Below are 21,349 nucleotides of genomic sequence, written 5' to 3' on the forward strand. Positions count from 1 at the left end.
ATTTAATTATATAATAATAAATTATTATATATATATAAAATTGTATAAACGATTTTATTGATTTATTATTAGTCAAATTTCAAATATTTGCACCAAATCTACAACAAAGAAGTGAATAAACATAGAGTTAGCACTTGCACTTATGTTCCTTTTTCCTGCATGAAAATTTGTGATTGGTCTTTGCTCTTTTTAATAGATAAGCAACGTTCGGTTCGGTCCGATCTAACTTTTCCATTGTCGAATCGGGAAACGGTTCATGGGCAGGCATTAATTGTGAAAGAAGAGAAAGGTACGCGTTACTGTATTATTCATTCAGGACGGAAGAAATTGCCTGACTGGCTCCGTATCCTTAACCGCTGCTGAAAAACACCACTTTCTCAAGACTTCCCTCACTCTCAGATTCTCTTTTCTTTCTCTTCTCTAAACCATGGAAAAACAAGAACAAAAGCACACACAAGAACCTGAACACAAAGTAGAACAAGGACCTGAACACAGAGAAGAACAAGAACAAGTACACAAGGAAGAACAAGACCAATCAAATGAACATGAAATACTGCACACAAATCCAAACCCAGACCCACCACCAAAACTCAACTCTCCGCCGCGTGAGCCAGAACTACGACAACTTTCTCCGCCGCGTCTACCCTATCACAACTCCACACCAAAATCACCGCCCTTAGGTAAAGATGATGATGAAGAAGAGGAAGACAGAAAGCCTCCGTCAATACTACCTCTTCCTCCTGCTGTTGCGACGGCGGCGGTTGAGACCAGGGTGGAACCCACACCCCAAGAAGTCCAAGATGAAGAAAGTGGGCTTGGTGGTGGTGTTGATGGGCGTGGACGCGACGATGGTTTTGTTAATACTGGGAGTAGGAGGAAATTTTTGAAGAACAAGATGTCGATCTTGAAGAAAGCGAAGAGGGATAATATGATGAACAGAGCTTTGATTGTTTCTAGGATTTCTGGGTTTGTTTTCAGTTTGGTTTCTTTCTCTGTTTTGGCCGCTGATAAAGATCGTGGTTGGGCTATTGATTCTTTCTACCGTTACAAAGAGTTCAGGTTCGTTTGTTGCTTCCTACTTATGATATCTCATTTCAATCTAGATTTCGTTCTACGCATCAAATATTTCAATTTCTTCTTCAGTTTTATTAGTTGATTTATTTCTATTTGTGTCAATATTGATTTTGTTTTTTGTTATCTAATACTACTCTCCTTAAAATTGAATAACAGGTACTGTTTGGCTGTCAACGTGATAGCCTTTGTATATTCTGGGTTTCAGGCTTACGATCTAATCTATAAATTAACCTCCGGAAAAAACAAAGAGAAGCAACCCGTCCGCCACTATATGGATTTTTCTTTAGATCAGGTGACCGAATCTGTGTTTTATTGGGATTGAGTAGCAGTATGTGTAGAAATAATGCACACAAACTTGTACACAATCAATGATATATTATCGTATGATTGAATATTATTTTATCTTTAATTTGCATGATCACACGGTGACATCTCATTGTTCATGGTTTATGCATACAGTTTTATAGATTAGGATTAATGGATTAATTTTATTTTTTTAATCTTAATGTTAACTTCATACCTAACCTAGGCCATGTTTAACTACACACTTCAATATCTAGTTGCCAATCTTGCGACGTTAAAGGGGCCACTTCCTTTGAAGGCGGTGCATAATGCCAATGGTAGATGGAGATTGGTAGTAATGTTTAGGAAGACTCACAATTAGTGGATAATATTGAGTTTTTATGGGGCCTTTTTGGGCTGCTGTTGCACACGGATTTGCTTTGCTTACATCAGAAGTTTTTAATGTGTTGGACCATCTAGCTCTTTGACAACTTTTTCTCACCTTTTTTTCTTCTTTTTCTTTATGATGATGCTTCTTTTTACTTAAACTTTTTCTTGATTACTATTGTGCCTCGGAAGAAAGTTCCTTCTACTGCTTTTCATAGATTATGAGTTGGAGACTACTTGGCATCACCTTTTGAGTGTCAAAATGCTTAAAGTTGAAGCAAGATCTATCAAAAAGTCTAGAGCATAAAAGCAACGGACAAAATCTCCATTTGGAAGGCTGGTTGGCACATCATATGTCATGAGTGAACGTGTAATTAAGTGAGCATAGGAAACATAATGATGATCTATAACTAGATAGAATTAAACTTGTTAAGCATACAAGTTTTCGGTGTTAAGAGAAATAATAATTTATAGTTAAGAGCTACTCAGGCTAAAGTACATGAATAAATTGCCTTATCTGGGGTGGGGTGGGGGATGTTTAGGTCAATCTTAATAAGATATTCTGTGTTATGAATCATGTGCTTTTTCACTTTACTTTGGTTGGCTCTTATTCTTGATCTCTTATACCGGTTTCAGTCATTTGATAAAGTAGACCTTAATCATAATCGATGGTTCATACATCATAGTTGTCAATACCACCACGTTGGATTCAGAGACTAGGCCCTGAAATTACTGTAACAGGAGTGAAGAATGGCAGTGAAGAGGCCATAAGGCTTGTTTCATGCTTTACAAAGAGATGATTTTACAAGCCTTTTTTACTATTTACTGGATTGAGATGCTAAACTTGTTGTTTTTCATGGCAGGTGATTACTTATCTTCTCATATCTGCATCATCTTCAGCTGCTGTGCGAGTAGATGACTGGGAATCCAACTGGGGCAAAGACCCCTTCCCAGATATGGCAAGGGCGTCTGTGGCATTATCTTTCGTTGCTTTCGTAGCCTTAGCTTTAAGCTCTCTCATATCTGGTTATAAAGTTTATACTCTCAAGTCTTTATAGTCGTAAAGCTGCCTCAGTCACCCACATATCAGTCATATTGCACAACTTAAATAAATGAAAAATGAAGATGAAAAAAAGTTGGAAACCCCAAGCGATGTGCCTTTACTTTTTACAAACCTGCTTTATCAATAGTGTTTTCAATCAAACATTGAGCTACAAGACAACCAAATGACAGCATACTTATGGCAACTGGTAGATGGTTGGCAGGGGCAACGTGGACTTGAGGTTGTTAGGTGGCCCTAAAAGGCCCACAAGGAGAAGATACACAAACAATGTTGCTTCATCAGTACAGTGTCTGACCGCACTTGATTTTAGCATCGGAGGTCACTTTTGTACTTTAACTGCCCCCAATAAGAATGCAACGGATTTCTTATAAACATGTATAATTATTAATGACAGAAATTTTTATGAAGAAGACATAAGTTTTTTAAAAGCACAAGTAGAAGATATAAGTTTAGGCAATAACATATAAATTTGAGTATTTGATTTTTATATATATAACTAATACAATTTAGAAAAAGTCTCCATTGAGTTGTTTAGCTTTCTATGTCTAGAAAAATACTGAATTAGAAAGAGAAGTTTCAAGATTAGTAATAAGTTATAACCCTTTAAATAAGAATTTCAAATGGATAAGATATCCCATATCAAACAAAAGAGATTTATTTAAAAAATTATATAACGGATAAATATGCTCAAAATTTGACATAAAATCTGACTTCTGACAAATACAAATGGCTAAAAAAGATAGATATAAAATTGCATTCACTATGCCATTTGGACAATTTCAATGGAATGTAATGCCATTTAGATTAAAAAAATGCACAATTAGAATTTCGAAGAACAATGAACGAAATTTTTAATCCTTATTCTAAATTTTTAATAGTATACATAGTCGATGTTTTAATATATTTATTCAACATAGACCAACATTTCAAACACATTAAAACATTCGTTAGTGTAATTAAGCAAAATAGATTAGTATTCTCAAAAACCAAAATAAGTCTTATTCAAACAAGAATAAAATTTTTAGGACACAACATACATAATGGCATAATCATACCTATCAAAAGATCTATTGAATTCGAAAATAAATCCTTTGATCAAATAATTGATAAAGGCTTGAAATCTAACCCAATAAAAATATTTGACTATCAAAAAAGAGATTTTTATCCATTGTATTATGCATTTCAAAATTTTAAAGTGATTTATTAAATAAAAAATTTCTTTTACAAATTAATTGTAAAGCTATAAAAAAATGTTCTATAAAAAATTGTATCAAAACAAATTTTTGCACAATAACAAGCAATTTTATGTGTTTTTTACTTTGAAATTAAACATATTAAAGGAGAAGCTAATTCTCTGTCTAATTTTCTCGTTAAAGAATTTCTTCAAGGGAGGTAACTATACCACCCAAATCCACCACGACCCAAAAATAAGACATCTTATGCCCATAATTTCCAAAATACCAAAACTTGGTTTGAAATTGTTTAGTGCAAAAAAGAGACCAAAAGCAAAAAGACATTGTCTTAACAAACTCTTCCCCTAGCTCCAAAGATCAAAGAATCCAATTATGGATAGAATCCTTCAAACAAACTCTAGAAGTGGCTTTAGCCATTTTTAGAACAAAGAAGACTAAAGGCAAAAAGGAAAAGATACCAGTTTGAAAAAATTACTTTTGCAAATATGGAAAAAAATTCTTTTAAAGATTTAAAAAAAACGACAAAAATTGCCCTTTCAAAAAAATAAAGAAATTCTATAATTCCTTTAAAACTCTATTACTAGGATAAAAATATTTTTCAAAAGAAACATCAATAAACTTTCTAATCATAGAAGATGAATTTCAAATTAAAGATCCAAAAATTTTAATAAAACATGTTTTTCTACAAGGATTCCATTATATTCCAAATGATTTGAGAAAAAACTCAAAATTTTATGATTTCATCTTAGTAGATTCTGATTCTTGTGAATTCAAACATGATCAAAGTAAAGAAAACCCTGATTTTATCATCCATTCATGTTTACATATTATGAAAGTTTTCAGTCGTTCTGATTGGGGCAAGGATCTATCAAACCAAAAAAATTTTCTCAAATGTTTAACCCTCATGGTTATACTTATTGGGATTATCAAAATGGCTGATTTCATGTCTTGCTTTGTCAAAATGATTTTCAAATTCTCATATTGGTTTGTCAAATGGTGGAGATTATACGGTCTTATACCAAAAAATTTCCCACAATTTGTCTAAGAGTCTTACAATTTCTTCAAATCAAACTTCAAATGTCTCTTAAGAGAATCCCATTTTCCATCAACCTTTCATTTATTATCCAGATTTCATTTGTCATGGCTATATTCATGGGAATATGAAATTATTGGTTCAAATTCCCAAATCCCTCAATTAATAAGAAAATTCAAAGTCAAATGGGGAAAACTAAGACCATTCCTATGTTACTAAGGAAAAGGTCTAATCATATTTATCAAATACTCCTCAATTGAAAAAAAGCAATTACTCCTGAAATTGCAAAGTTTTTACGAAGTAAATCAATGACTTCATCTTCCCTTGTTGGAGCCTAATCAAAAGAAGAATTGAAACTTCAATTGAAAAATTTATTATCCTAACTACAAGATGACAGAGAATCAAACAATGAAGGATCAAACTCATTAGTCAATTATACCCAAAGTAATGAGGATGATTGCTTCCGGATCCTCTAATCTCTTTAATATGATCCAATCAAGACAAATTACTCAAAAGGTCAATAGCTTAAGAAGATGGTGCAAAACATTTCTCAAACAAGATATCAAATTTCGAATTTTAGTGGATTCTGAAAGATTTGATGAATATTTGGTTTGGAAAGAATTTTGCAAAAATTCCTCACCATTTGAACTCATCCAAATGTTATCTATTGGATCAAGATCAATTCCAAAATTAATTGAAAAAGATTACATCCTCCTGACTGTCTTACAGACAAAAGCATGAGAGATAAAATTAAAATATGACCAAAGATTACAAAAATTCCCTAAACAAAGTTAAAAAATAAAAAAAATGCTTCTCACATGTTTCTTGCAAGGCTGCAAGATGGTGCTAAAATTTAAAAGTGTTTCTTACAAGAATACAAATGTTACCAAAGTTTTGCATTATCTCCACAATTCCTTGTAACAAGTTGCTAATATTCAAAAGTGTTTCTTACAAAAATACAAACACTGTCAAAGTTTTGTATTATTTCTAAGATTCCTTACCACAAGATGCTGATATTCAAAAGTGATTTCTACAAAACTGAAAAGGATGCTAAGAGGTGAGAAAATATTCAAAAGATTCCCCGCCAAAATTTTCATTATTTCCTATAAAGGTCAAAATTGTAATAATTATGTTAAATTTCAATAATTGTAATAGTTCAAAATTTGTATTATAAATAGGTTGAAGTTCTCGATTGAGAAGCAAACTGTCTTTTGAGAAGTTTAATAAAATTATCTAAATTTTTCATTTTAGGTTTCTATAAAGATTTTGGATTTATAAGTCATAAGTGTTTGAATTTTAATATTATTTTCGATAATGCATCATGTTTTAATTTCATGTTTTAATATATTACATCAATCTTTTCAAAATATTATCAATCATTGCTTTGTTCTATCCGTTTCATGCAAATAAATAAATAAATAAATATAGTTAGTGAGAGAGAGAGAGAGAGAGAGGATTCAATTCTACGAGGAAGAAAGTTAAACTTTTATATAATGAAATTAGAAAAATAAAATATGACAACCAAATATCAAAATTCATGCATGAATGTATATGTAAAATTTAAGGGAAAAAAAATGGATTTTGTGTCAAATTAGACATAAAGCAATCAATTTATCTTCTTGTATATAACTTGTGCTTGATATGAAATTATAGAATTAAACTTATCAATGATGGACTTTGTGCTAAACTTTATAGCCATTTTTTCACTATATATTGTTAGACTATAATTAAAAAAAATCAAATAAAATAACAAGTTGACATAATATTAAAAAATTGGGTTTTATTTTAAGATGGAATTATAATGTGGCCAAACAGATCAAAATTGAGATGTGAAGAGATTTTAAAATAAGAATTATGTCTTGATTATATTGAGGTAGTGTTCTAGAGCCAATCTCTAAGACAATATAAGTTCATTGTCATATTTGTAATTTTTATGATATTTTTTTCTCTGTAGAACATATTAATATATATTCAGACAAATACTTGTAGAATAGTTGAATTATGACGAAAGGATCAGTGCTCGATATCTGATCAAAAGAACCCTATGTGCACAATAGGGGATTGTTCTTAAAGCGTCCATAACTCTGATATTATCATGACTAAGGGCATGGGTAATAAAGATAGAGTTATCATAGTGTTGAACGACCTTATTGAAAAATGATGACAATTCTCACGTGTTAAAGTTGTTCGTTGACGACTTGGTGCAATACATGAGTGCATGTTGTAGACTATTCACTGAACTGACCTGCTAAAAGGATTTCATATGAATAGTTGCTCAAATATCTATGAAATATATCTTCTTAGTTAATTGAGGTACATGCGATCCTTAGACTTGAGATCATCAGACCATCTTGTACAAGGATTGATATGGTTTGAAATCAATTCAACATAGTCTAGTCAGAGGATTGCTAGAAATGTGGTAATTGACTATATCGAGATCTATACGAAGACTATGATGGATCAATAAAAGATTTGTTATTTTTGAGCATGAGAGTTGATATCTCAGTTAAGGTCTTTTGACAGATATCAATGACCAATTAAATCTGTTGCCACAATAAGATTGAGTTGATGTTCAATTTAATATTATTCGATCATTAACAGAAGTCAATCTATGTAATTCAAAGAACACTGAAAGAGACACTTAATCTATACCTTAGCTTTAAAGAGATATCATATGACAAAAGGATTGAATTGTATGAGTAATCATATTATTGACAGGTTGAAAGACTTCATGTGCTAATCTCTACTAATCAGGTGATCATGATGTCCTGTTAAAGATTAATCTTGATTTGTGTCCAAACGGATGTTAGGTTGAAAGCCCAATATGAATCTGGTCACTACTGACTTAGTGAAGAGCCTATGAGTCACACACAAAAGAAGTTGATGAACTCTAAAGGCATAAGAATTGTTCAAGTTGGATTTGGTATGAATTTCGGATGAAGAATGTAACGCCTTGGAAAGACCAAGGGACATGAAATGTATTTTATTATACTTTGGAAAATTAGTGTCATAATCTTGAGTTGTTAGAGTGTATGCGAGAATTTGGATTGACTCAAATCCACATCATTTAATTTGAAATTCAAATTCACATAATTTAATTTGAAAATCAAATTAGGATGATGTAAGATCTTATCCTAATTTTACTAAAGTAATAATCTCATGAATCATGGGAAAAATTAAATAAAAAATCTATACGCATTAAAAGCACTGACTAAATATATATTCATGCGTATGGGTGGGACAATTCCCATCCAAGCTGTGCATGCCTGGGACATTCTTTGGTCCTAGGCACACATGGAGGAGCTGTTTGAGACATGTTCAAGTCTCGGGTGGCACATGTATTTGTGTTTATATATGTGCTCTTCTCGCAAAAAAATACATAGTGTGTTTATTTTTATATAACCTTAGCCGTTGAGTGAATATTTCTCTCCCTTTCACCACAAAGTTGTCCTTGGGTTCTAACAAGCCACAAGCACAACGAAGCCTCCATCATTACTGCTTTGTGCTCCTTTTATGTTTGTTAGAAATGACTTCAACAATTGTTACTTAAAACAAACGAACCCTTAATACACATACTAGAAAAGGAAAGACAAATTTCTAAGAAGTTGTTTCATATTTTCGATCTCTGATCCATGTTTAGCAATATTTCAAAATGTGAGACTTACACAAAAATTTGGGTCACCCTACAAAATTAGTTCATTCCAAATTCCATAATTAGGATGGTATAGCTGAAAAACTACCCTTCAAACTCTTCAAAAGGGAATGATGTTAATAACTGATTATGTAAAGAAAATGAAAGAAGTAGGTGATGCATTAACTTCTAGTGGTCGGACTGTTACTAAAGATGAATTGATTAGATATATAACTGATAGAGTAGGACCAAAGTTTGACCCATTAGTAATGTATTTTATGACAAAATTAGACTTTGCTAATAAGAAAATAGCCTTGGTAGAGGCAAAATATGCTTTGCAATAGTATGAACAAAGGTTGATTACAAATTTTATGAGTTTTATAGATGTTCATGACAGTCTAGTTAATGTGACAAGTATAGTTAGGGCTAGAAATGATGCTAGAGCTTACTATGGGAATATTGATAGTTTTGATTTGATGTTTGATAGACAAAGGGAGAACAACATAAAACTAGATGTTTTTATGAAAATTAGAGTAGTTCAGATCAAGTTCACTTTAGTCAACTTGTGGGGAGATAGTCATATAACATTGAGTTGCCATCATATGTTTGATATAACCTATAATAGACCCAATCTAAATAGTGGAACAACTTTCACTAATTTTTATGATTTTCAACAAAATAGAACAAATCTGTAACCTTATTCAGATGGATTAGAGTCACATGCTCTTGTTCAGTTTAAGTAAGAAAACTCTAGGTACTATAAACCAACAAGTTCAAAAGAAAATCTAGCCTTCTTTGCTCAAACAATCTATCCCTTCTTCAAACTAAATTTTGAAAACACAAACTTATCCAACCTAAACACAATGAAGACACCCATTGTCCATGACAACCCATTGAAACACTTTAGAAGATCCCAACTGGTATTTAGACTCAAGTACCACGGACCGTGGAACCTCAAATCTTTAACAAGTTGTCAAGTCTAAGTACAATGGAAAACAACAACTATAGGTTGGAAGTGGTGAATACATAGGTATAACCCATACAAGTTTCACATCCTTTCTTTCCTTTAATTCAAATAGATATCTACACCTTAAAAATATACTTTGTGTACCAAAAATAATAAAAAATCTCCTTAGTATTTCAAAATTTACTAAGGACAATAATGTAATTATTGAATTCACTTCTGATTTTTGTGTTATTAAGGACAATGACACCAAGGTGTGTCTTCTTCAATGGACACTTTGAGATGGACTATATCAACTAAATTCACAACCAACTTTTCTTGCTCATGCAAGAAAGAATTGACATTAAAATTGTTTTACTATTTCTAGAAAACAAAATGTTGAAAATAAAGTTTTAGGATATGTTTTTAATGCAAACAACATAAATTTAATTACTTGACATAAAATATTAGGACATCCTTATTCAAATACTATGCCAAATGTACTTAAAACCATGTTGTTGTTAGATTAGAAATTAAACAAAATGTCATTTTGTGTTGATCGTCAATTTGGAAAGGCTCACCAAAACTCATTTTCTAAATCAAACTCAAAATTGCAGCTCCTTTAGATTTAGTTCACAGTAATGTATGCGAGCTATCACACGTGCTTAATAGAAGGTTTCAAGTGTTATGTATATTTCTTAGATGACTGTACTAGGTGCACATGGATTTTTCCATTAAGAACAAAGGTTAAAGTAAAAGATAGGTTTATATATTTTTCACAAATATATTGAAAAGCAATTTGATAGAAAACTGAAAATTTTTTGAAGTGATTTTGGGGGTGAATATAGATCTCTAACACCTTACTTACAAGAACAAGGTATAATGTTTAGAAACTCATGCCCTTACACTCAATGACAAAATGGAAAAACTAAAAGGAAACACAAATACATCACAGAGTTAGATTTATCACTACTGTCACAAGTTGAAATGCCATTATTTTACTGGTGGACAACTTTCTAAATTGTTGTCTATCTCATAAATGGATTGCCTTTAGTAGTTTTGGACTTAAAATCGCCATTCTAGGTCTTGTTCAATCAGAACCTTGATTACAAATCTATGAAAGTTTTTGGATATTCATGTTTTCCTTATCTTAGACCCTATAATAAGCAAAAGTTATATTTTCACACCAAAAGGTGTGTCTTTATAGGATACAACAATTTTCATAAAAGCTATAAATACTTAAGTGAAGAAGGAAAAGCTTATACGGTTGTTAGTTTCACCTTTGATGAAAAGTTTTTACCCTTAAAGGAAAATGTGAATTTTGTTGAGCCATCCAAAGCAATAAAAAATGTAACTGAAAAGTTTCTTAATAAAACAAACAGTTTTTATATCCCAGTTTCATCTACATTTTTTGACAAAACAATACCATTTAGTCTATCTAAAATGACTAAGAAGAAGAGTCCAATGCATCCTAGTCCTTGCAATAATCTTGTCACTACCCATCTCAAATTAACCCCAACATACCATGATGCTGAAATCAAAGAAAATCAATTAAAATTAGCAGAACCCAATCAACAAAATAATTCATCCAAACACAAAACACATAACAACTTCAAACAAACACGGATTCATTTTCCATAATAAACCTAGAAGTTGTTTTGCCCGTTGAAAAGGATAAACCAGAAACTATAGAAGAACATCCCTTAATTGCATCAACACAGCCCATGATTGCTAGGTCAAAAACAGGAAGTTTGCCCAAACATAATTTCTCACTCAAATTGAATTGCTAGTAGTGACCAAACCAAAGTATGTTAAGAAGGCAACCGAAAATCCACTATGGTATAAATCCATGGAAGAAGAATACAATACTCTCACCAAAAACCCCTAATATGAATGTTGATAAGAGTGTCTTTAGAATTAAGCATAATACAAACGGGATTGTTCAGAAGCTAAAATCTATGTTGGTGGCAGAGGGTTTTCAAAAAAATCCTGGTATAAACTATTCTGATACTTCTAGCTGTGTGATAAAAGTAGCAACCATTAGAATAGTCATTACCTTGGTTGTCCCCTTTAGGTGGACCATCCATCAAGTAGACATAAATAACACATTCATAAACAGTAATTTGCAAAAAAATGTGTACATGACTCAACCTGAAGGGTTTGAGCATCTAGGAAAGGTTTGACATGTATGCAAGCTGACCAAGACTTTATATGGCATGAAACAGACTTCTAGAGCCTGGTTATCGAACCTAAGACAACTCCATTAACTAGAGGATTTGTTAGTTCTGTATTAGGCACAAATCTCTTTATATTGCAAAATGAGGATGCAATAACCCATATTCTAATTTGTGTAGATGTTATCTTAATTACTGGTATAGACAAAAAATATGTTCAAGAGTTCATTGATGATCTGAATCATCAATTCTCACTGAAAGATTTAGGAGAGTTGACCTATTTTTTTGGGAAGCCTATAGAATTGCAGAGGGATTACATTTGTGTCAAAAGAAGTGTGCCACTGACTTGCTAATTAAACAAATATGATCAATGCCAATTCTTGTTCAACTCCTATGGTTGTTGGAGCAAAAACTTTTTCTAGGATAGTAAACTTTTTGTGGATTCTACTTTGTATAGGAGTGTAATAGGATCATTTCACTGCTTAACCCTCATCATACCTGACATTAGTTTCATAGTTAATAGGTTGAGTTAGTTCCTTAGAGCACCCACCAAACTACAATGGCAGACATGTAAAAGACATTTAAAGTATATAAAAGGAACAATTCAGTATGGGTTGTGGTTTAGACATACAAAGTTCCTAACCTTAGAAGCGTACACAAATGTTGATTAGGCCGAAGTGTTGAAGATAGGAAGTATTTTGTGTATTTAAGGGGCAAGCTGATTTAATGGAGCTCTAAGAAATAAAAAGTTGTAGTCTTATCCTCAACCAAATCAGAATATAAGGCCTTAATCCAAGTGTTAATAGAATTGGCATCGTCTGGAAACTTGTTTTCTAAAAAGAAAATTATTGCCTTTGAAAAGGTAATGATGTAGTGTGATAATCAAAATGCTAATTCTCTTACTTGTAATCTTGTTTTTCACAGTAGAACAAACCATATTGAATTGGATGTGCATTATGTAAAACAACATATTACAGCTAAGTTGTTATCAACTAGTTCAGTATGTATCCACTGAGTATCAAACAACAAATATTCTTACTAAGCCTCTATCGATAGTGAGGTTTAATCTGGTCAGAGAAAAATTGAAGGTTGTGGACCTGGCTAAGTGTTCTGCTTTATTGGTTGAAGGAAATGAAAAAGACAGCAGTGCCGAATGAATGTGTTGTACATAAATGTCTGTTGTTTTTCTGTTTATTGTATCTGAGAAGTATGTTGTTTTGCTTGTTTATTAAATGTGGTTGTGGTTATGTTATGCTTTAGATTGAAGTGTTGATTGTTCTTGATGGAAGAATTTTTTTTTGGCCCAAAGACTTATTCCCACCCAATGTTCAGTCCATTATCAAACTCTCACCTATTAAGTTTTAAAAATCTAAAAACCTACCTGTAACTTGTTAAAATCAACCAAATCTGTTTAATTTAAGGGTATAATTGTTGTTTTACTAGGTAATATTGAAAAAAATAAAATTTTATATCATTTCCCTACTTTAGTTTTAAAAACTTACAATTTTACCTCAGCTTAAATTCTGAAAAGTGACATTTTCTCTCTAAAGTTTATTTTTCTTTCCTATATTTTCTAGCCATGTTCTCTGTCTCTAGTCGTTGTCTTCAACCTAGTCACTCTCCCTCTCGATGATGAGTGATGCTCTCTCTCCTAAAAGATCGATCGTCTTCATTGCGATACGTAACTTTTTTTGCCACGTCAAAGTCATCTTCAAAGATGGATCACGGAAGATCTACTGAAGGTAGAAGGTTTTAGCATAGATCTTCGACCAATCTTTTGAGATTCGTCTCTAAAGAAGGGATTAATGCTCCAATTTTGTCTCGTTTGACGAAGACAAAGATGTGTTATGATAAAGATGGTTGATCTTTTGGGAGAGAAAGCTTCGCTCAATGCTAGAAGGGAGAGAGTGCATTGAGAGGGAAACAGACTAGACTGAAGAAGGTGGTCGGAGACGGAGACATTGGTTGAAAATTATGGGAAAGAAAAATATACCTTTGGGGGGGGGGGGAAGGGTAAAATGTACCTTTTCAAAACCTAAGCTGGAAGAAAATTGTGAGTTTTTAAAATTAATGTGGGAGAATGAGATAAAATTTTATATTTTTAATATCACTGATAAAATGACAATTATACCCTTATATTTAATGGATTTTGTTAACTTTAACAGTTGACAGATAAGTATTTAGATTTTCAAAACTTAGCAGGCTGGAGTTTAACTATAAACTAAACCTTGGGTGAGAATAAGTCTTTTGGCCTTTTTTTTTTTTGTGATAAGATTTTAGTTGGTATGGGGTTATGAAAACTCATGCAAAAGAAAAAGCTTAATGACTATTGTGTTTATTGGAAGAAAATAGGAGATGTATACAACCATCAAACTTACATTTGCACATTTTAGTTTCAGAGAGGATGTTAGAATGTAAGCTCTAACGGAGTTAAAAGAAAATGTTACTTAATTTCGCTTCAAAACCGTGTGTTTCCTAATGTTTGTTCTACTCCTTGTTTACAAAATATCAAAGGAATTCTAGAGAATTCTAACCTCTCTCTCGAATGTCTCCTCTCTACAACACCTTTTTTATATTGAGCTAGGGCTCCACTGTTGAAGAAAAATGGATGACATGACCACAAGACTTAAGATCTAGATAAGTTCAGTTTGTTCGTATTAACTTTCACTATTGTTTTATCCATTTTATTCTCTTATTCATAAATAGTGAAAATTTGTAATTTATTGATAGTTGGTGGTATAGATCTATTGTTTTTTTTCCATGTTTTATTCGGTGTATTGAACCTGATTTCTACCAGATAAACCAATGTATTCTTTCAATTTTTAATCAATGAAGATGTATATTCAGTTAAATTGGGTTCCTAAAGTTTTCAAATGCTTTCTTCTTATTCTTTCCTAGTCTTGATAATTTCTTTGTGTTTTGCTGCTTTATTCCAGGTGACTTTTGTATTGTTTTTGGTTTAAATACGCGGATCTAGGCCTGGCAGATATATATATATATATATGGGATATTAATTAAAATAGGTAAAAATTTTTCCGCTTATACTTTTTTAGGTAAACACACAGTAGTTTTACTTTTATAAGTAAATTTTTTTATAACTCCAAAAATACCCTTCCAGCCCTGTAGCTGTAGGTGTTGGAAGGAAGGTGTGGTGCGCGCGGTGCGTGCGGAGTGCACGCAATGCGCGCGGTGTGTGCAGAGTGCGCATACCCTCATATATATATATATAAACAGAGTGTGGGGGTGCGTGCAGTGCGTGCAGTGCGCGCACCATTTCTTATATATATATATATATATATATATATATATTAAATAATATAATATATATTCAAAAATTATTATTATTATTATTATTATTTATATATATTATATTAAATATTATAATATTTATTATATATATATATAAAGGGTGCGCACACGCACTGCGCACACCCTTTCTTATATATATATAAAAGAGGAAGGGTGCGCGCACTGTACGCACTGTACGCACCCTTTCTCTTTTATATATATATATATATTAAATATTATAATATTTAATATAATATATATAAATAATAATAATAATTTTTAAATATATATAATAATATAATATATATTTAAAAAATATTATTATTATTATTATTTATCTATATTATATTAAATATTATAATATTTAATATATATTTATTTATTAATTATATTTTTTAAATATTATATTATATTATTTAATATATATATATATATATATATATATATATATATATATATATATATATATATATATATATATATATATATATATATATATATATATATATATATATATATATATATATATATATATATATATATATATATATATAAGAAAGTGTGCATGCAGTTGTTTATATATATTATATGAGGGTACGCGCACTCTGTACGCACTGCACACTGGGCACGCACCGCGCGCACCGCGTACACACCGCGCGCACCGTGTGCACCACACCTTTCTTCCAGCGCCTACAACTACAGGGCTGGGAGGGTATTTTTGGAGTTACAAAAAAATTTACTTATAAAAGTAAAACTACTGTGTGTTTGCCTAAAAAGATATAAGCGGAAATTTTTTTGCCTATTTTAATTAATATCCCTATATATATATATATAGAGAGAGAGAGAGAGAGAGAGAGAGAGAGAGAGAGTTCTAATTAATTCCTAGCTTAATTTGAGCTCAATGACGTCCGAGAGAGAGAGAGAGAGAGAGAGAAACCATGTATATCCATACTTTTATATACTTAACTCATATCTGCATGGTACTGCAGCTTTCAAAGGTTATATAGCACATATTCATACATGTTTTCTTTAGTTACGTGCAATATTTTTAAAATCGGATTAGTAATCGAACTGATTAGATTATTAGGTTATGATTCAATCAATTGAATCAGCCGAATTAACCTATAAAATATAAATAATAAAAAAGAGAGCAAGTCAGACACTAAGTCCTTTTATTATGTAACACAATTTAAAAATTATCATCCCAACAACAATTAACACATACAATATAATCACGGAAAGTAATTAAATTATAAGAAATGTTGTATACAACATTTCATGACCAATTAAACAATGTTCAATCTAACTCATAATTAACTATCTAAACACTGTTTAAAAAATAACATAACCATTTAATTTTAAAAGGCAAGCATATGTGTAGTAAAATAATACATCACCAACTATTTTTGTGATATAAGTTAGACTACTTAATTAAATTTCACTATTCCCAAAACTTAAACATCACAATCCAACAACCATTAATACTAACAAAAGAACTAGGAACGTACTAGATTCACATTACACAATTCTTTACCACTAACCATAAAAACAATCTAAAATCTCATTCAATTATCTACAATTCATTCCATATGAAATTAACAACCTAATAACCTATATAAAACACAGCACAACCATTTCATAAACACATAAGACTTTATAATCTAATTATTAACCTACTACAATATACAAAAATTGCAATAACACTAAAAATAGTTTGTTAGTCAGTAACATTGATGATAACAAAGTATATTTGTTTATTTCAATCATAAATTTCAATTCATGGAAACAAAGACAGAAAACTCAAAAAAACCAAAACAACAAAACAATTTTAAATATCTTACTGAAATAATTCACACTCTATGGCAAAAGCTTCAATTAATCTTCATCATTATCATGGCCATCAAATATCACCATTGCATCGTCTTCATCACCTATAAAAATATAATAAAGTTATAATCTAACGTAAATTTTAAATATACATGAACTTAAAAGACCCATTGATTTTAAACCAACCTTTAGGATCATGAGAACATGACTCCTCAATATCTTTTGGATATTCTTCATTAAGCATATTTTCTAATTCATCATAGTCAAGTTCTCCTTCCTCTTCATCCACAACCCAAAACTCAGTTTCATCAATTGATTCATAATCTATAAGATTATATGACTTCTTGAAAGATCCAATCCTATACATTGATATAAAAATAGTATTCTCATTAGTAAACCTAATATAAAATATATACATATATATGAACATGTAAAATCACATGAGAAAAGAAATTTAATTTTTTTTATACCTATCTTTCAATTGCAAATTGTAATGAATATATACAAGATCATTAAGCCTTTGATGCTCTAGCTTATTTCTTTTCCTTGTGTGTATGCATTCAAACACATTCCAGTTTCATTTATATCCAGAAGAAGAAGTTGTTTGGCTAAGAAGTCTTATTGCTAACTTTTGTAGATTTGGATTATCATAACCAAATAATCTCTACCATTAATCTTTCATTAAAAAACAAGTTAAATGATCAAATCACTAAAATACAGTAAATAAAATTAAAGAAATAATAAACATTAAAATATAAATAAATTTTGATTCTTATCGAATTGAATATTCTTGCTACTAGTATAAGCTAATGAAAGAGAAAAACTTTTCAAACAATCTTGTATAAACTAGTTTCAACTAACAGTTTTGACTTGTCACATATAATCTGTTTTTCAATCACATTCATCAACCCACTCATTATCTCTGGTTTTTTGCAAAAATTGTCTCGATCATATTGAAAAGCTGGGTTTAACCAATATGCTGCAACATGAAGACTTTGACACAACATTTTATCCTATCTAGCATCTATAATGATGGTATAGGGCTTATACAAATGCTTCTTATTTTTGAACAACTTCTTAATACCCAAGCGTGCTTTATACAACCCTTTATAAATATAACCTAAAACAGGTTTTTCATTAGAATCACAAATACACAAAAGACGTATTAATAGAGTCATAATCCTTATTGTGATCAAACAATTATTCAAAAAATTTCCATTAAGAACAATTTGTTTAACCTCTTTACCTTTTTGCATCTTCAAGAATTTTTTGTTATTTGCAACAATAACAAGAGCTTGTCAATCATCTTTATGATCATGTAAACTTTTCAAAGTACTAAAATTGGTGGTAGAACAAGTGGCTCTAGGACAAATAATTTCTTTAACATGACCTAAAATGATTCTTTTGTCTGTTAAACAATTTCAAACACCAATATCAAAGCATCAACAATGCTATGATTTAATCAATTACCCAACACCCAAAAACTAAAATTGAAACAATAATAAAATGGATTTCAATAAACAAAAACAAAGATCATCACCCTTTCAAACAGAAAAAAAGCATTGAGACCACATATTAATGTAAACCTATTTCAGCAAATAAGAAAATAAATAATAAATCAAGAAGAAGAGGACTTACCGGCAAAAAGAAAAAGACGCTGCGCCTGTTGAGAGATATTTTTTTTAAGTGAAATTGTGAACTAGGAATTTTTAGGGTTTTGTTTTATATTAATAAATTAATAATATAATAATATTTTATTAATTAAGTAATCCAGGTGGGGAAGACACAAGCTGCCAAGGGAGTAAAACTTGATTTGTTGGAATTAATAATAACGTATGATGTTTATTAAAATTTTAAAGTCAAACCCAATTTTTCCGGTTCTAACCGGTTCGTTTGGTTCACATGTTTTGACCGGGTTTAACTAAGCTATTTACCAAACTGTATTTTCACATCAACCGGACTAGACTTGAAGTTGGTTCCTGATTGAATTGACTAGTTCCATCTGATTTTCAAAACATTGGTTATGTGTTTCAGTGGCTAAAAATAACTTTATACGAATTTATGAAAATTAAAGACTCCGTCTGTGTCAAAGAAAAACTAAGTTATTAATTAATCAACACCGTTAGATCACTAGAAAGAAAAAAGTTGCTCAAATAATTGTCGAACTAAATTATAGGTCGGTTTCTAATGGCCATCACAGGTGACCGATTTAATTTCTTCCCAATCAACTCAATCTTTTATTCGGCAATGCATAATTATACAAAATACAACTTCATGCTTTCATTATCATAATATAAGATTTCAGTTTATGGCGGAATTTATTATCCCATGCTTCCATCTTATTTATTTTAATTAATTTCTAGTAATTAATATGAATAATACTTTAAAAGCCTTCACCCCCTTCTATGGGATGTTATTTTATGCCCTTCATTGTTTAAGCAGATGAGTCCAAGCACCAACAATAGTAATCTGATCTGGAGATTGCCAGCAGTTCTTCTGGGCTCATCCTCTCGAGCTCGTTCTGCCTCCATGGCGCTGTTGCAAAAATGTTTCGGTTTTGTGGGTCGGAAGCAAGTGGATACTCCTCGCTCTTATGCACTTGGGATCTCATTCTCATGTACAATCTCATTGTTGCAACGCAATCCTCGTATGGATCTTGCACACCAGTTTGAATATCGTATCTATAAAATATATATAGAATTTGCATTATTATTATACATATTAAACTTAAACCATTTATATTGGTTAAAAAGTAACATAAAATAATATTGTTTCCGGGTTACTTACCCTAGATATGCTTGGGTTAAGTATTTGAGTGAGTTGCTGAGCTTGCTAGTTTTCATCAATGGAGGATATTTGGCTGTATCCCTGATGAAAGGTTGATAGGTAAAAGATTTGAGTCATTCATATATAGCTTTGGTGCACAAGTGGATTGTGAATTTGTGATAAGTTTTTTTAATGATTTGATTGAAAGAACTTTAATTTACCTGATCATGGTTGGTGGATATTCAACTTGCAAACGATCAAGATCATGGTCCAAACCATGACCCACAAGAATCCTGGCATTCCCACCTCTTGCTCGAATCCTCCACGTCGGTTCACCATTGCAAAGGAAATCTTGAATCTTCCTCTGCACTTGCCTTAGTGGGATTGCGTCCCTCAGCTGTTCTGGGCGAATGCCTGTTGTTTCATACCTATAGTTTGTGACTTGAACTGGTGGTTTAACATAAGCATGGAAGATAATGTTTTCACGTTCATCAATGATGCAAAGCCTTCCACAATAATCTAGAGAACCATCAGTGCCCCCACCAACCATTTTGCAAGCTAGCGCAACTATATGTGGATTTCTTGAGTAAGTGTTATCCACAGTTCCTAAATTTGCTAAGCGAGTGGTAAGTGCCTGAAACAAGAAATTGATGATAAAAATTACTGCCGGAAGAATAAAAATTAGTTGAAATGTAAACAGTAATTAAGAGCAAAGTAATTACATTAGAGAGTTGGCATCCTTCTTGGTGAATCCTACGAGCATGTGGGCTCTCAAGGATGGCTAAGCAGAATCTACATCCTCGGACGTTAAATATATTGTTGCACTCCAGTTTAGGCAATGGCCCTGTTTTGTATATGAATGAACAGTATAAAGATCGAGCCCTGAGATTAAACGAAAGAGAAGTTGCTTCTATAAATGGAGAATTATTTAAAGGTTGATCACCTGTAAGATGTTCCCGCAGAGATTCAAAAGATCTGCAATGTTTCTTACAAATTGCACACATGGGTTCATGAACCGAGTGAAATGAAGTTCTCATGTGCTCCACAAGGTGTTCCATTCTGTTAAATTGTTTAAAGCATGCTGCACACTTGTGCCTGCTAAATTATGGTAAGACAAGACCTTAAGTAAAGAGGAGAAAAATTGCCTAAACTCTTGTCAAAACAAAAGAAGATTGCCTTACCTGAGGGTTTCTGAAGACTCCATTCTGTCGGCCATGACTGAGATTGAGAGCTGATCACCTTAAGTTTAAGCTAGCACTCTTATCTCTCAAGATGCAGGTAATAGCTGGAAGAGAGGAATACTGGTGAAGAAGGTCAGTGTGGTTAAGTAATTATATAGTGAGGAGAAGGAATTAATTATTATTGCTTCCAGCTTTAAAAAGGATTGATTCCTTGAGACCATTAACTGAGTTTGTATGAACCAGGCTCCATATACCTCATTCGTTGTTATCCAGATGCTTGGGGGTCCACGGTTCAATCAGAATATTTCTCCTGCTGCTAATGCTAGCTCTTAATTGTCTGTTAGTATGTTTTTGTGTTACATATACTGTCACACCATAACAAATGTCAAGATTCCTTCTGCATCAAAGCCTTAATTTCCCAGATATCTCTAATGGTGAAGAACAATTCTGGTCGGTGATTGGTGAAGACTGAGCAAATAAGAAACATGCTAGGAGTAGGAATGCCAC

At 31.7% G+C, this 21,349-nt stretch overlaps 2 protein-coding genes across 3 annotated transcripts; one reads left to right on the plus strand and one right to left on the minus strand.

Moving 5' to 3' along the window:
- Positions 1-231: 231 nt before the first annotated feature.
- Positions 232-3,216, plus strand: LOC123206012 (CASP-like protein 4A1). Its single transcript, XM_044623103.1, has 3 exons — positions 232-1,059; positions 1,231-1,366; positions 2,607-3,216. Exons 1-3 carry the CDS (start codon positions 428-430, stop codon positions 2,799-2,801), a joined length of 963 nt encoding a protein of 320 aa, XP_044479038.1. The 5' UTR covers positions 232-427; the 3' UTR covers positions 2,802-3,216.
- Positions 3,217-19,114: 15,898 nt separating this feature from the next.
- Positions 19,115-20,953, minus strand: LOC123206057 (RNA exonuclease 4-like). Of its 2 annotated transcripts, none has more exons than XM_044623155.1 (6): positions 20,843-20,953; positions 20,605-20,756; positions 20,384-20,505; positions 19,883-20,295; positions 19,683-19,763; positions 19,115-19,576 (listed from the first exon to the last, which is right to left on the minus strand). In XM_044623155.1, exons 1-6 carry the CDS (start codon positions 20,875-20,877, stop codon positions 19,330-19,332), a joined length of 1,050 nt encoding a protein of 349 aa, XP_044479090.1. In that variant the 5' UTR covers positions 20,878-20,953; the 3' UTR covers positions 19,115-19,329. The 2 variants fall into 2 exon arrangements, with proteins under 2 accessions (XP_044479090.1, XP_044479089.1); XM_044623154.1 differs by having other exon boundaries at positions 20,605-20,759; positions 20,843-20,950.
- Between the last annotated feature and the right edge of the window lie 396 nt (positions 20,954-21,349).

The sequence above is a fragment of the Mangifera indica genome, unplaced genomic scaffold (genome assembly GCF_011075055.1).
Source record: "Mangifera indica cultivar Alphonso unplaced genomic scaffold, CATAS_Mindica_2.1 Un_0022, whole genome shotgun sequence".
NCBI classification, from domain to species: domain Eukaryota; kingdom Viridiplantae; phylum Streptophyta; class Magnoliopsida; order Sapindales; family Anacardiaceae; genus Mangifera; species Mangifera indica.